General features: G+C 44.8%; 1 protein-coding gene across 3 annotated transcripts in view; it reads right to left on the bottom strand.

Moving 5' to 3' along the window:
• The window catches only part of lg04h18orf21 (linkage group 04 C18orf21 homolog), a 66,573-nt gene extending 51,928 nt beyond the window's left edge, over positions 1 to 14,645 (bottom strand). The window contains exon 1 of one of the 3 annotated variants that reach the window (XM_061897005.1): positions 14,365 to 14,645. In XM_061897005.1, the coding sequence (XP_061752989.1) occupies positions 14,365 to 14,462 (98 nt within the window). In that variant the 5' untranslated portion in view covers positions 14,463 to 14,645. Of the gene's footprint in view, positions 1 to 6,548; positions 8,017 to 8,069; positions 8,868 to 14,364 lie in introns of those variants that run through there. The other 2 variants (XM_061897007.1, XM_061897006.1) reach the window with 2 other exon arrangements.
• Between the last annotated feature and the right edge of the window lie 325 nt (positions 14,646 to 14,970).

Raw genomic sequence — 14,970 nt, 5'->3', positions numbered from 1 at the left:
ATGAAAAAGCTCTACAGCCCGCAGACTTTTTTTGGGCTTTGGGGATCACTAATAAGCCGGAGTCCTTTGAACGCAGATTTCTTGCCGGGACATATGGTACAATACAATCGGCAAGATAGGATGGAGCTAGACCGTGTATTATTTTATACGGGGCGGTTTAGCTCGGTTGGTAGAGCGGCCTTGCCAGCAACTTGAGGGTTGCAGGTTCGATTCCCGCTCCCGCCATCCTAGTCACTGCCGTTGTGTCCTTGGGCAAGACACTTCACCCACCTGCTCCCAGTGCCACCCACACTGGTTTGAATGTAACTTAGATATTGGGTTTCACTATGTAAAGCGCTTTGAGTCACTAGAGAAAAAGCGCTATATACATATAATTCACTTCACACTTCACGTAAATAGTAAAACCTTAAAGTCACATCTTAAGTGCACAGGAACCCAGTGCAGGTGAGCCAGTACAGGCGTAATGTGATCAAACTTTCTTGTTCTTGTCAAAAGTCTAGCAGCCGCATTTTGTACCAACTGTAATCTTTTAATGCTAGACATGGGGAGACCCGAAAATAATACGTTACAGTAATCGAGGCGAGACGTAACAAACGCATGGATAATGATCTCAGCGTCTTTAGTGGACAGAATGGAGCGAATTTTAGCGATATTGCGGAGATGAAAGAAGGCCGTTTTAGTAACGCTTTTAATGTGTGCCTCAAAGGAGAGAGTTGGGTCGAAGATAATACCCAGATTCTTTACCGTGTCGCCTTGTTTAATTGTTTGGTTGTCAAATGTTAGAGTTGTATTATTAAATAGAGTTCGGTGTCTAGCAGGACCGATAATCAGCATTTCCGTTTTTTTGGCGTTGAGTCGCAAAAAGTTAGCGGACATCCATTGTTTAATTTCATTAAGACACGCCTCCAGATGACTACAGTCCGGCGTGTTGGTCAGCTTTAGGGGCATGTAGAGTTGGGTGTCATCAGCATAACAGTGAAAGCTAACACCGTATTTGCGTATGATGTCACCTAGCGGCAGCATGTAGATGCTGAAGAGTGCAGGGCCAAGGACCGAACCCTGGGGAACTCCACACGTTACCTTAACGTAGTCCGAGGTCACATTGTTATGGGAGACACACTGCATCCTATCAGTAAGATAAGAGTTAAACCAAGACAGGGCTAAGTCTGACATACCAATTCGTGTTTTGATACGTTCTAATAAAATATTATGATCGACAGTATCGAAAGCAGCGCTAAGATCGAGGAGCAGCAACATAGATGACGCATCAGAATCCATCGTTAGCAATAGATCATTAGTCATTTTTGCGAGGGCTGTCTCCGTCGAGTGATTTGCCCTGAAACCGGATTGAAAGGTTTCACATAGATTGTTAGACGCTAAGTGTTCATTTAACTGCTCCGCAACAATTTTTTCGAGGATTTTTGAAATAAAGGGAAGGTGAGACACCGGTCGGTAGTTTACCATGAGGTCAGGATCGAGGTTAGGTCTTTTAAGAAGAGGATGAATAACCACTTTTTTTGAATGCTAGGGGAACAGTGCCCGAGGAAAGTGATAAGTTTATAATATTTAGCACTGATGGACCTAATAATCTCCTCTCTGAGCTGCTACCTTACCGTGGTAGAGGAGTTTGCGTGTCCCAATGATCCTAGGAGCTATGTTGTCTGGGGGTCTCCCAAGACAAACAGGTCCTAGGTGAGTGATCAGACAAAGAGCAGCTCAAAGACTTCTATGGATTTACAACGAAATGAACCCAGATTTCCCTCGCCCGGACGTGGGTCACCGGGGCCCCGCTCTGGAGCCAGGCCCGGAGTTGGGGCACGATGGCGAGCGCCTGGTGGTCGGGCCTGTTCCCATGGGGCCCGGCCGGGCACAGCCCGAAGAGGCAACGTGGGTCATCCCTCCAATGGGCTCACCACTCATAGGAGGGGCCATAGAGGTCGGGTGCATTGTGAGCTGGGCGGCAGCCGAAGGCAGGGCACTTGGCGGTCCGATCCTCGGCTACAGAAGCTAGCTCTTGGGACGTGGAACGTCACCTCACTGGGGGGGAAGGAGCCTGAGCTAGTGCGCGAGGTAGAGAAGTTCCGGCTGGATATAGTCGGACTCACCTCGACGCACAGCAAGGGCTCTGGAACCAGTTCTCTCGAGAGGGACTGGACCCTCTTCCACTCTGGCGTTGCCGGCAGTGAGAGGCGACGGGCTGGGGTGGCAATTATGGTTGCCCCCCGGCTCAAAGCCTGTACGTTTGAGTTCAACCCAGTGGACGAGAGGGTAGCTTCCCTTCGCCTTCGGGTGGGGGGACGGGTCCTGACTGTTGTTTGTGCTTACGCACCAAACAGCAGTTCAGAATACCCACCCTTTTTGGGTACACTCGAGGGAGTACTGGAAAGTGCTCCTCCGGGTGATTCCCTTGTCCTACTGGGAGACTTCAACGCTCATGTTGGCAACGACAGTGAAACCTGGAGAGGCGTGATTGGGAAGAATGGTCGCCCGGATCTAAACCCGAGTGGTGTTTTGTTATTGGACTTTTGTGCTCGTCACAGTTTGTCGATAACAAACACCATGTTCAAACATAAGGGTGTCCATATGTGCACTTGGCACCAGGACACCCTAGGCCGCAGTTCCATGATCGACTTTGTAGTTGTGTCATCGGATTTGCGGCCTTATGTTTTGGACACTCGGGTGAAGAGAGGGGCGGAGCTTTCTACCGATCACCACCTGGTGGTGAGTTGGCTGCGATGGTGGGGGAGGATGCCGGACAGACCTGGCAGGCCCAAGCGCATTGTGAGGGTCTGCTGGGAACGTCTGGCAGAGTCTCCTGTCAGAGAGAGTTTCAATTCACACCTCCGGGAGAACTTTGAACATGTCACGAGGGAGGTGCGGGACATTGAGTCCGAGTGGACCATGTTCCGAACCTCTATTGTCGAGGCGGCTGATTGGAGCTGTGGCCGCAAGGTTGTTGGTGCCTGTCGTGGCGGTAATCCCAGAACCCGTTGGTGGACACCAGCAGTGAGGGATGCCGTCAAGCTGAAGAAGGAGTCCTATCGGGTTCTTTTGGCTCATAGGACTCCGGAGGCAGTGGACGGGTACCGACGGGCCAAGCGGTGTGCAGCTTTAGCGGTCGCGGAGGCAAAAACTCGGACATGGGAAGAGTTCGGGGAAGCCATGGAAAACGACTTCCGGACGGCTTCGAAGCGATTCTGGACCACCATACGGCGCCTCAGGAAGGGGAAGCAGTGCACTATCAACACCGTGTATGGTGCGGATGGTGTTCTGCTGACTTCGACTGCGGATGTTGTGGGTCGGTGGAAGGAATACTTCAAAGACCTCCTCAATCCCACCAACACGTCTTTCTTTGAGGAAGCGGTGCCTGGGGAATCTGTAGTGGACTCTCCTATTTCTGGGGCTGAGGTCGCTGAGGTAGTTAAAAAGCTCCTCGGCGGCAAGGCCCCGGGGGTGGATGAGACCCGCCCGGAGTTCCTTAAGGCTCTGGATGCTGTGGGGCTGTCTTGGTTGACAAGACTCTGCAGCATCGCGTGGACATCGGGGGCGGTACCTCTGGATTGGCAGACCGGGGTGGTGGTCCCTCTCTTTAAGAAGGGGGACCGGAGGGTGTGTTCCAACTATCGTGGGATCACACTCCTCAGCCTTCCCGGTAAGGTTTATTCAGGTGTACTGGAGAGGAGGCTTCGCCGGATAGTCGAACCTCGGATTCAGGAGGAACAGTGTGGTTTTCGTCCTGGTCGTGGAACTGTGGACCAGCTCTATACTCTCGGCAGGGTTCTTGAGGGTGCATGGGAGTTTGCCCAACCAGTCTACATGTGCTTTGTGGACTTGGAGAAGGCATTCGACCGTGTCCCTCGGGAAGTCCTGTGGGGAGTGCTCAGAGAGTATGGGGTATCGGACTGTCTTATTGTGGCAGTCCGCTCCCTGTATGATCAGTGCCAGAGCTTGGTCCGCATTGCTGGCAGTAAGTCGGACACGTTTCCAGTGAAGGTTGGACTCCGCCAAGGCTGTCCTTTGTCACCGATTCTGTTCATAACTTTTATGGACAGAATTTCTAGGCGCAGTCAAGGCGTTGAGGGGTTCCGGTTTGGTGGCCACGGGATTAGGTCTCTGCTTTTTGCAGATGATGTAGTCCTGATGGCTTCATCTGGCCGGGATCTTCAGCTCTCACTGGATCGGTTCGCAGCCGAGTGTGAAGCGACCGGAATGAGAATCAGCACCTCCAAGTCCGAGTCCATGGTTCTCGCCCGGAAAAGGGTGGAGTGCCATCTCCGGGTTGGGGAAGAGACCCTGCCCCAAGTGGAGGAGTTCAAGTACCTAGGAGTCTTGTTCACGAGTGGGGGAAGAGTGGATCGTGAGATCGACAGGCGGATCGGTGCGGCGTCTTCAGTAATGCGGACGTTGTATCGATCCGTTGTGGTTAAGAAGGAGCTGAGCCGGAAGGCAAAGCTCTCAATTTACCGGTCGATCTACGTTCCCATCCTCACCTATGGTCATGAGCTTTGGGTCATGACCGAAAGGATAAGATCACGGGTACAAGCGGCCGAAATGAGTTTCCTCCGCCGGGTGGCGGGGCTCTCCCTTAGAGATAGGGTGAGAAGCTCTGCCATCCGGGAGGAGCTCAACGTAAAGCCGCTGCTCCTCCACATCGAGAGGAGCCAGATGAGGTGGTTCGGGCATCTGGTCAGGATGCCACCCGAACGCCTCCCTAGGGAGGTGTTTAGGGCACGTCCAGCTGGTAGGAGGCCACGGGGAAGACCCAGGACACGTTGGAAAGACTATGTCTCCCGGCTGGCCTGGGAACGCCTCGGGATCCCCCGGGAAGAGCTAGACGAAGTGGCTGGAGATAGGGAAGTCTGGGCTTCCCTGCTTAGGCTGCTGCCCCCGCGACCCGACCTCGGATAAGCGGAAGATGATGGATGGATGGATGGATGGACCTAATAATACAAAGAGCTCCTTGATCAGTTTCCCAGGAAGAGGGTCAAGTAAACATGTTGTTTGTTTTATTCCATTTACACGTTGTAACAATTCCTCTAATGTTATTTCCTCAAAACGAGAGAAACTATTTTGGAGGGCAGTATCCGCCGTATATACAATCGTGTCAGTGTTAATAGAACCCCGTTGTAGCTGGGACGTTAGCGATGCTACCGTACTAAACAAAAATTTAGGATCGTTTTTATTACGGTGGATGAGATTTGAGTAATAATTAGCTTTAGCTAAGGTAAGCATGCGTTTATAAGTTATTAAACCATCACTAAATGCTTGATGGTGCACCTCAAGTTTAGTCGTGCGCCATTTGCGTTCCAGCTTTCTGCATAATAATTTCTGAGCTCTAGTTTCTTCTGTAAACCACGGGGTGTGCTTTTTTGGAGCCTTTTTTAACTTTAGCGGTGCTATTTTATCAATGGTTTCGCGCAGGGCGTCGTTAAAGTTGTTAGTGAGGTTATCAATAGAGCCCACATACTTTGGGAATGGTGCCATTACCGAGGGCAGTAGGTCAGCAAGAGTTGTCGTTGTGGCCGTATTAATGTTGCGGCTGCTATAGCAGTTATTATTATTATTAGTTTGACGAACATGCGTCTGAACCTCGAATTTTATAAGGTAATGATCGGACAATACTTTAGTATACGGGAGTATCGTAATTTTGGAAGCGGTGATACCCCTGACAAGCACTAGGTCTATCGTATTACCGTTGCGTTGGGTGGGTTCATTTATTATTTGTGTGAGACCACAGCTATCAATTATAGTCTGGAGCGCTACGCACGGTGGGTCCGATGGGGTATTCATATGGATATTAAAGTCCCCCATTATGATTATATTATCGGCGTGTGTCACTAGATCAGCAACGAACTCTGAGAATTCATTGATAAAGTCCGAACAGGGCCCTGGCGGGCGGTAGATAACAGCCAGGTGTAGAGGCAGCGGTGTGACAGACCTCATAGTAAGCACCTCAAATGATTTATATTTATTATTTATGTTAGGACTAAGGTTAAAATTTTCGTTGTATATTAGTGCGACCCCCCCACCCCTTTTAAGCGGACGGGCAATATGCGCATGTGTAAAGTTAAGAGGACATGCCTCATTTAGCGCAAAAAAGTCGTTTGGTTTAAGCCAGGTTTCACCGAGACCGATGACGTTAAGATTGTTGTCTCTGATAATATCATTAACTAACAACGTTTTGGGAGACAATGATCTTATGTTTAAAAAACCTATATTATAGGTAGTGGGCTGTTTTAGGGAATTTTTGATCAAATTATCCGTAGTAGCAATATTAATAATGTTGTGTTTATTATGCCCAGTGCATTCAGTATAATTACGACCATATCTAGGAATTGATACGACGGGAATGTTCCGATTGTTTGATTGTTGCTTTGATAAACTGCACGCATCATGGTTAGCCACCTCAGTAACGGGGATTTTCCGATTGTTTGTTTGTTGCTTTGATAAACTGCACGCATCATAGTTAGCCACCTCAGTAACACACATGTCCAACTCTGAAACACTCAAAGCAGAAAAAACTTGTTCTAATTTAACTGACTCCTTACCCAGACCAGTAGTCTCGCATCCTTTATTTAAATCCGTCTTCAGGGTGGAGGGAAGTGGTGTTCTGTGGGGATTAGCCTTCTGCTTTGTTTTAGCCCCGCTCAACATCCGATCACACCGCTGGCGTCTGCTCCGTAGACGGCCCCCGCTGCTACTAGACTCCGCTGCTTCACAGGCCGCTGGATGTAGCCGCCGACGTATTCCCATGCTAGTTAACACGCACGCGTCTATCAGTCCAAAACGGCCCGATATGTCCATATCCAGAAGTGTCTGGCAGTCGTACGTGATCACGGAGTGACCACGATGCGAGCCAGCCATGAAGTCTGCAGAACTGTCCGGCATTTCCGCCAAATGTTCCATCTTTAGCAAGAGCACCGCAGTGTCGCAGCCCGTCCGGGCGCCGCCATCTTGCTATATTGCCCACTTTTGTTATATTGTTTGTTATGTTAGATCCACTATGGACTAGACTCTCTCACTATTATGTTAGATCCACTATGGACTGGACTCTCACTTTTATGTTAGATCCACTATGGACTGGACTCTCACACTACTATGTTAGATGCACTACAGACTGGACTCTCACAATTATGTTAGATCCACTATGGACTGGACTCTCACACTATTATGTTAGATCCACTAAGGACTGGACTTTCACAATATATGTGACAGGTGGTGACAGTACACTTACTTTGAGACAAGAGCTATAGTGATGCTTTAAAGTCATATCCAACAATTGCGACAACTGAGTTCTGTTTTTTTAATGAGTTCTGCTGCTGGTGTGCCTCCGCATTTTTTTCAACGCGAAAAATGTGCCTTGGCTCAAAAAAAGGTTGAAAAACACTGCTTTAAGATGTAAGATGATATACAATCTGCATAATGATTTGTGTATGTAACCTCGCTGACAAACAAACAAACTTATTTGCTTGAGGTACAAGCCGCCTGTGGAATAAATTGAGGTCAGCCTCTCTGGGAATGTTATTTCCCCACATACTAACTTCCCGCAAATGACCCCCTGGTGAGCGAGTGAGTCAGCCCAGGTCCTTGTTACCATGCTCGTCTAGTAGCAGCGATGTGCCAAAAAGATACGCAGAAGGCAGATGACGCTATCTGCAGAGACGCCATCATGATCATGAGCCGGACTTATCTTGTCAACATTCCATTGCCAACGTGATGTAAACAAGCTGGTGGTCTCTTCTAAGGCTGGGCGATACGGCCTTTTATTAATATCTCCATATTTTCAGGCCGTGTCACGGTAAACCAGGGGTGTCCAAAGTGTGGCCCGCAGGTTATTTTTTAACGGCCCCACTGTCAGGCTTTCCCCTGACAGTTTGTCTATGTTTTAGTTTTTCCCTCTGAATTTGTATGTTTCCTCTGTGTTTAGTATTTACTGTCCTTAGTTCCTGTCTAGTGCTCTTATTTTGTCAGCTTCCTTGTCTTGTTCCCTGAGTGCTGTGTTCCTCCTCAGCTGCGGCTGATTGGCACCAGGCCACACCTGTTCCCAATCAGCCCGCTCCTATTTGTACCTGCTTTGTCTTGTGTCAGTTGCTGGATCATTGTATTGTCTTGTCGATGTCACGTCTAGTCGCTCTTGTGATGTCTTATCGCTCCTGTCGTGTCGTACCTTGTCTTTGCAGCGTAGCGGTAAGCAATATACAGTTGAATTTTGTAGCTTACTGTTTTTTGTTCCCTGCTTCCGTTTTATTTTTCATTATACAAGTACGACTTCTGTTTGCCTGTTCGCTACCCGCTAGCTTCCACGCTAAGCTCCTGTTCGTTATTTTCTAGCTCCCAGGCTAGCTCCTTTTGTTTGATTATCAGCCTCGTGCGCGCTTTGTGTTCCTACCCTTTTGGTTTTGTTTTTGTCTTAGTATTTAATTAAATCATGTTTTCTCATTCCATGCCTGCCTCCATCTCTGCATTTTGGGGTTCGTCAACAAATAACTGACACCCACAGCACATTTTAAAAATACGATTGAAAAAAATTAAAAACATAAAAAGTGGTATAAAAGAGCAAACGTGAAATGTAACAAGAAAATGTTGCAATGTTTACTCTAATAACACAAAGCTGCCATACAGGCTGTTTCTTTTAAAAAAAAAATAGTGAATCAAAATCAATTATGAATTATTGACCTATTCAAGGCTCCAATTACGTCACTTTAAATATTCCACTTTGAGATACTTTTTGGGGCAATTGTTGGATATTTTGTGTTTGCCATATAAAAAATTTAGCTGTTTTTTTTTAAAGAATGGCCTAAAACGAACAAACAAAAAACATAAGCACCAAAAAAAACTCATAATTGACGGAGAGATCTGGAGTTGATCTCGGGACCATTGAGTTAAAAGTAAACAGTAAAAAAAAAAAAAAGTCATAATTTATTTTTAACACTTTAATGAGTAGGACCCTTTTGGATCAGTGAGTTTTATTTTTAAGTGTCATTGCACAAAAAATAATAGTGATTTAAAATCAATGGTGTTATTAGTTGTTGACCTTTTTACGGCTCCAATTAATGTATAATCTCAAATATTCTACTTAAACATTTTATTGGGTAAAAATGTTGCACATTTTGTGTTTTTTTCCATAAAAAAAACATATTTTTCTTCGACAAAAAGGGCATACAACTTAAATCTTTAAAGGGGAACATTATCAGCAGACCTATGTAAGCGTCAATATATACCTTGATGGTGCAGAAAAAAGACCATCTATTTTTTTTAACCGATTTCCGAACTCTAAATGGGTGAATTTTGGCGAATTAAACGCCTTTCTGTTAATCGCGCTGGAGGCGATGATGTCAGAATGTGACGTCGCCGAGGTAACACACCCACCATTTTCATTTTCAACACATTACAAACACCGGGTCTCAGCTCTGTTATTTTCCGTTTTTTTGACTATTTTTTGGAACCTTGGAGACACCATGCCTCGACGGTGTGTTGTCGGAGGGTGTAACAACACTAACAGGGAGGGATTCAAGTTGCACCACTGGCATGAAGATGCCAAAGTGTCTGCCGCCAGAACCCCGTTGAATGTGCCAGAGTGTCTCCACATTTGACCGGCAATGCTAAGGCAGACATGGCACAGAGATGTATGGATAACCTGCAAATGCATTTGCAACGATAGTCAACGAAATCACAAAGGTGAGTTTTGTTGATGTTGACTGCCAGCTAATCGATGCTAACATGCTACGCTAAACGATGCGAACATGCTATTTACCGGCGGTGCTAAAGCAGACATGGCACAGAGATGTATGGATAACCTGCAGATGCATTTGCAATGATAAATTCAACTAAATCACAAAGGTGAGTTTGTTGATGTTGACTTATGTGCTAATCAGACATATTTGGTCGCGGCGTGACTGCTAGCCAATCGATGCTAACATGCTATGCTAATCGATGCTAACATGCTATTTACCGGCGGTGCTAAAGCAGACATGGCACAGAGATGTATGGATAACCTGCAAATGCATTTGCAACGATAGTCAACGAAATCACAAAGGTGAGTTTTGTTGATGTTGACTGCCAGCTAATCGATGCTAACATGCTACGCTTGCCGATGCTAACATGCTATTTACCGGCGGTGTTAAAGCAGACATGGCACAGAGATGTATGGATAACCTGCAGATGCATTTGCAACTATATTACGTTTCCTTCCACCCACATTTAATGCGAAAAAAACACTTACCGATCGACGGATTTAAGTTGCTCCAGTGTCAAAAGATGCGAAAGTCCTGATCGTTTGGTCCGCACATTTTACCGGCGATGCTAACGCAGCTATTCGGCCATGCTACGGCGATGAATAGCGTCAATAGCTATTCGCTCAATAGCTTCAGTTTCTTCTTCAATACTTTCATACTCCAACCATCTGTTTCAATACATGCGTAATCTGTTGAATCGCTTAAGTCGCTGAAATCCGAGTTTGAATCCGAGCTAATGTCGCTATATCTTGCTGTGGTATTCCCATTGTTTGTTAACATTGGCAGCACTGTATGACGTCACAGGGAAATAGCCAGTGTCTTCGCAGAGAGCCGAAAATAAGGCACTTTAAAGCTTTATTTAGGGATATTCCGAGACCGGTAAAATTTTGAAAAAAACTTCAAAAAAATACAACAAGCCACTGGGAACTGATTGTTATTGTTTTTAACCCTTTTGAAATTGTGATAATGTTCCCCTTTAAACACGTCATATTAACAGATAGACCTAATGTTGATCTACACATTTCAAACCTGAATAATAATACTGAATAATGACACATTTTTACACTTTATTTTTACCAAAACCCTTTGGGTCCCCGGGATCAAGCCTGAGTGGAGGCCTGAATGTATATTTTTATAAATACATCGGATTGTTTTTTAAAATAAACGGCCCCCGCTTGCTTTGATTTTTCAGTGTGCGGCCTTCAGTGGAAAAAGTTTGGACACCCCTGCGGTAAACCATATATATATCTCCATATTTTGCCTTAGCCTTGAATGAACACTTGATGCATATAATCACAGCAGTATCATGATTCTATGAGTCTACATTAAAACATTCTTCTTCATACTGCATTAATATATGCTACTTTTAACTCTCATGCAGAGAGGGTAATAACAAATACAACTGTATTTATTAAACAGTTATTAAACAGTGGCACAAACATTCATGTTTGAGTGCACTTGTGCATGATGTCACTAAGACGACATCAAAACAACACTAAATTAAAGTGCACTTTTTGTACAGAACGCCACTACAATAGTTGAAAACAAATAAAGTGCACTTTTGTGCATGATGTTAAACAAGATATTTCAATAAGTGTCCAATAAAAATGAGCTGCATAATAGGAAATCAATAGTGTATGTCCCTTGCTATGTGGTAGGTTCCTGCGGACGTTATCTCCTTTTGTTGTTGACTATTTTTTTCGTACGGTGTTGATCTGGAAATTATTGCTTCGCCATGTTGTTGGTGCGGCACCGAACGGAGATGTTGACATGTAGAGTTTCAAGCACTCTTTAATCTCTAGCGGGTGACTTTTCAAATGATGCTACATTATCAGTGGTGCTACTTTTTGTAGCAACGCTTTTGCCGCATAATTGTTCCGACATCTTCCCGCTTGAAGCCAAACCACCGGCAGACGATGCACCCTGTGCTGTTTTTCTTGGGAATTAATTCTTCCTTCATTTGTGGGTCTGATGGAGCCGTTGCATTTTGTGGCTTCTCATACTTCACAATCAAACACTTTTATGTTAAAATACTGAACAGATGTTTACCTTATCCCAATAAACATCTGTTCAGTATTATAACATAATTTTAACAGCATTGTGTGACTTTTAATACTTCCCAATCAAACACTTTTATGTTCAAATACTGAACAGATGTTTACCTTATACCAATAAACATCTGTTCAGTATTTGATTGTGAGGCATTAAAATGCAACGGCTCCATCAGACCCACAAACGCTGGCTGAGTAACAACAATATGAAAGTCGCACGGAAAAATTCTCTGCCAGTTTCTGCAACCCACAGGAATTCTTCTTTTGTGTTTCCGCACCTGCAAAACTGTCTGCTCTCATTTTCTCGCACATTTGACCCTCTGATGTTGTGTGTACCTACACTCTGTCCTCCTCCTGTCGAGGCTTTTGATTGATTGATTGAAACTTTTATTAGTAGATCGCACAGTACAGTACATATTCCGTACAATTGACCACTAAATGGTAACACCCAAATAAGTTTTACAACTTGTTTAAGTATTCTAATATATGTTCATCACAGAAAATTAGCCAAAGTCAGCAAGTCTCAGTTTGAAAAATTAATTGTATTATTTTTCTTTCAATAAAAAATGAAAACAGGTCCCACAGACGTGACAGACCCAAACACCACCACAAGGGTTAATAAGCCTGTAATTCATTCATCCAATACAGTTAGGGCTGCGATACACAAAACGTCCACAAGATGCCGCCAGAGACCAGCATAGTCGACGACGCGTTGCAGTCTTATTTTGTTATATTAAAGGCCTACTGAAAGCCACTATTAGCGACCAGCAGTCTGATAGTTTATACATCAATGATGAAATATTAACATTGCAACACATGCCAATAGGGGCGGTTTATTTTACTAAATTACAATTTTAAATTTCCCGCGGAGTTTCTTGTTGAAAACGTCGCGGAATGATGACGCGTATGATGACGCGTGTTTGTGACGTTATTGGTTGTAGCGGACATATTAGCCCAGCACCACACACCGCTAAAAGTCGTCTCTTTTCATCGCATAATTACACAGTATTTTGGACATCTGTGTTGCTGAATCTTTTGTAATTTCTTCAATTTATAATGGAGACGTCAAAGAAGAATGCCGTTGGTGGAAAGCGGTGGATTGCAGCTGGTGTTTCTTTGTTTGTTGTGAAGCTTTAACACAGAGCGGTCAAGCGAACATATTTCTCTACGTCAACCAGCAAGTTTTTGGATGGGAAAATTGTGATATTAAGTCGGCTCTTATCGGAAACTTGAGTGGATTATGCGACCTTCCCCTGGAGCTGTCAAAAAGGCAGCTGTGATCTTGGCTCCTCCATTGGCTTCTCTCAGAGACTCTGGCGTTCACCGCAGCCCTCCGACTTTCAGGTATGACTTTATAATCTCACTAAAACACTATTAACACAATAAGCAGATAAGGGATTTCCCAGAATTATCCTAGTAAATGTGTCTAATAACATCTGAATCGCTCACACGGCAGTCGCCTGGAGCCGTCGCCTTTTTTTTTTTTTTTAGTGCTTCACTCTAACTTTCCTCATCCACAAATCTTTCATCCTAGCTCAAATTAATGGGGAACTCGTCGCTTTCAAGGTCCGAATTTCACTTGCTGCTGGTGGCTATGATTATAAACAATGTTCAGATGTGAGGAGCTCTACAACCCGTGACGTCACGCGCACATCGTCTGCTACTCCCGGTACAGGCAAGGCTTTTTTATTAGCGACCAAAAGTTGCGAACTTTATCGTGGATGTTCTCTACTAAATCCTTTCAGCAAAAATATGGCAATATCGCAAAATGATCAAGTATGACACATAGAATGGACCTGCTATCCCCGTTTAAATAAGAAAATCTCATTTCAGTAGGCCTTTAAGTCATTTTATGCATTTGTGTTTCGCACAAGAGGTAGAACACCTCACTCTGTGTTTTCTGGAATCTTCCCAGGAAATGAGCCAAAGTCAGTGAGTCTCGGTTTGAAAAATTAATTAATTGTATCATTTTTCGTTTAATAAAAAATGAAAACAGGTCCCACAAACCCGAACGCCACACCAAAGGATAATAAGCGTGTAATTCGTTAATTCGGGGGCGGGGTTGGGTGCCCACATATGCGGTCCTCTCCAAGGTTTCTCATAGTCATCGTCACTGTCACCGGCTTCCCACTGGGGTGAGTTTTTCCTTGCCCTTATGTGTGCCCTACCAAGGATGTCGTTGTGGTTTTTTGGCAGCCCTTTGAGACACTTGTGATTTCGAACTATATAAATAAACATTGATTGATGCATCCAATACAGCTCGGGCTGCGATACACAAAACGTCCACAAGATGCCGCCAGAGACCAGCATAGTCGACACTTGATGTGCTGCCGTCTTATTTTCCCATCCATCCATTTTCTACCGCTTATTCCCTTTTTTGGGGTCGCGGGGGGCGCTGGCGCCTATCTCAGCTACAATCGGGCGGAAGGCGGTGTACACCCTGGACAAGTCGCCACCTCATCGCAGGGCCAACACAGATAGACATGTTATATTAAAACCAATGTATTGCTACACACACTATTATTAGTCGATGTGGTTGAAATTTAAAGTGGCAAATAGTAAGACTTAAAGTTTCTTACAGGAAGTATCGTGAAGCTTCTGGGCAGCTGTCTTTAAACATCTGAGACGCGTGGAGCCGAAACTTGTCCGACAGACTTTGTTTGTTGGATGGAGTCATTTTTTTTATCCTCCACAGAGACTCCCGGGTTGGCTGCGTGCTGCGTCTTCTTCGTAAATAACTGCTAATAAGCCAAATGTGAGGCGTATAGATTTAAAAAGCCGAATAAGTGGAAGCTAGTAAGTAGCGAGACAAGCTGATGCGTGTAAGAATGCACACGCTGGGTCGCGGAGTGATGACGACATCAGGTTACGCTGCATTGTGGGAAACTGTGTTCTCTCCGACAACATATTGCTTTGTCTTCTTTTGAATACATAAAAAACTACCTGAGCTGGGAGAGCTCAAAGTCAGTCTCACGGGGATCTTTGGGCATAGAACGATTCGACTCAATTCAGAATCGATTTTGGATTCAACACTATTATTTGGTATAATATTTAAAATGAAAACTATTTCAAAACAGTTTTACGGGTTAAAAAAAAAAAATCTCTTTCCGGTTGCATGGAGGATGACAGAGATGCCCAAAAACAATTATTTTTCTTTAGAAAAAAAATTCTAAAAAGTAACAAGT

This window comes from Nerophis ophidion, linkage group LG04 (genome assembly GCF_033978795.1).
Source record: "Nerophis ophidion isolate RoL-2023_Sa linkage group LG04, RoL_Noph_v1.0, whole genome shotgun sequence".
Classification (NCBI taxonomy): Eukaryota; Metazoa; Chordata; class Actinopteri; order Syngnathiformes; family Syngnathidae; genus Nerophis; species Nerophis ophidion.
The sequence above is the reverse complement of the archived record's forward strand: the minus strand, read 5'-3'. Positions and strand labels throughout refer to the sequence as shown.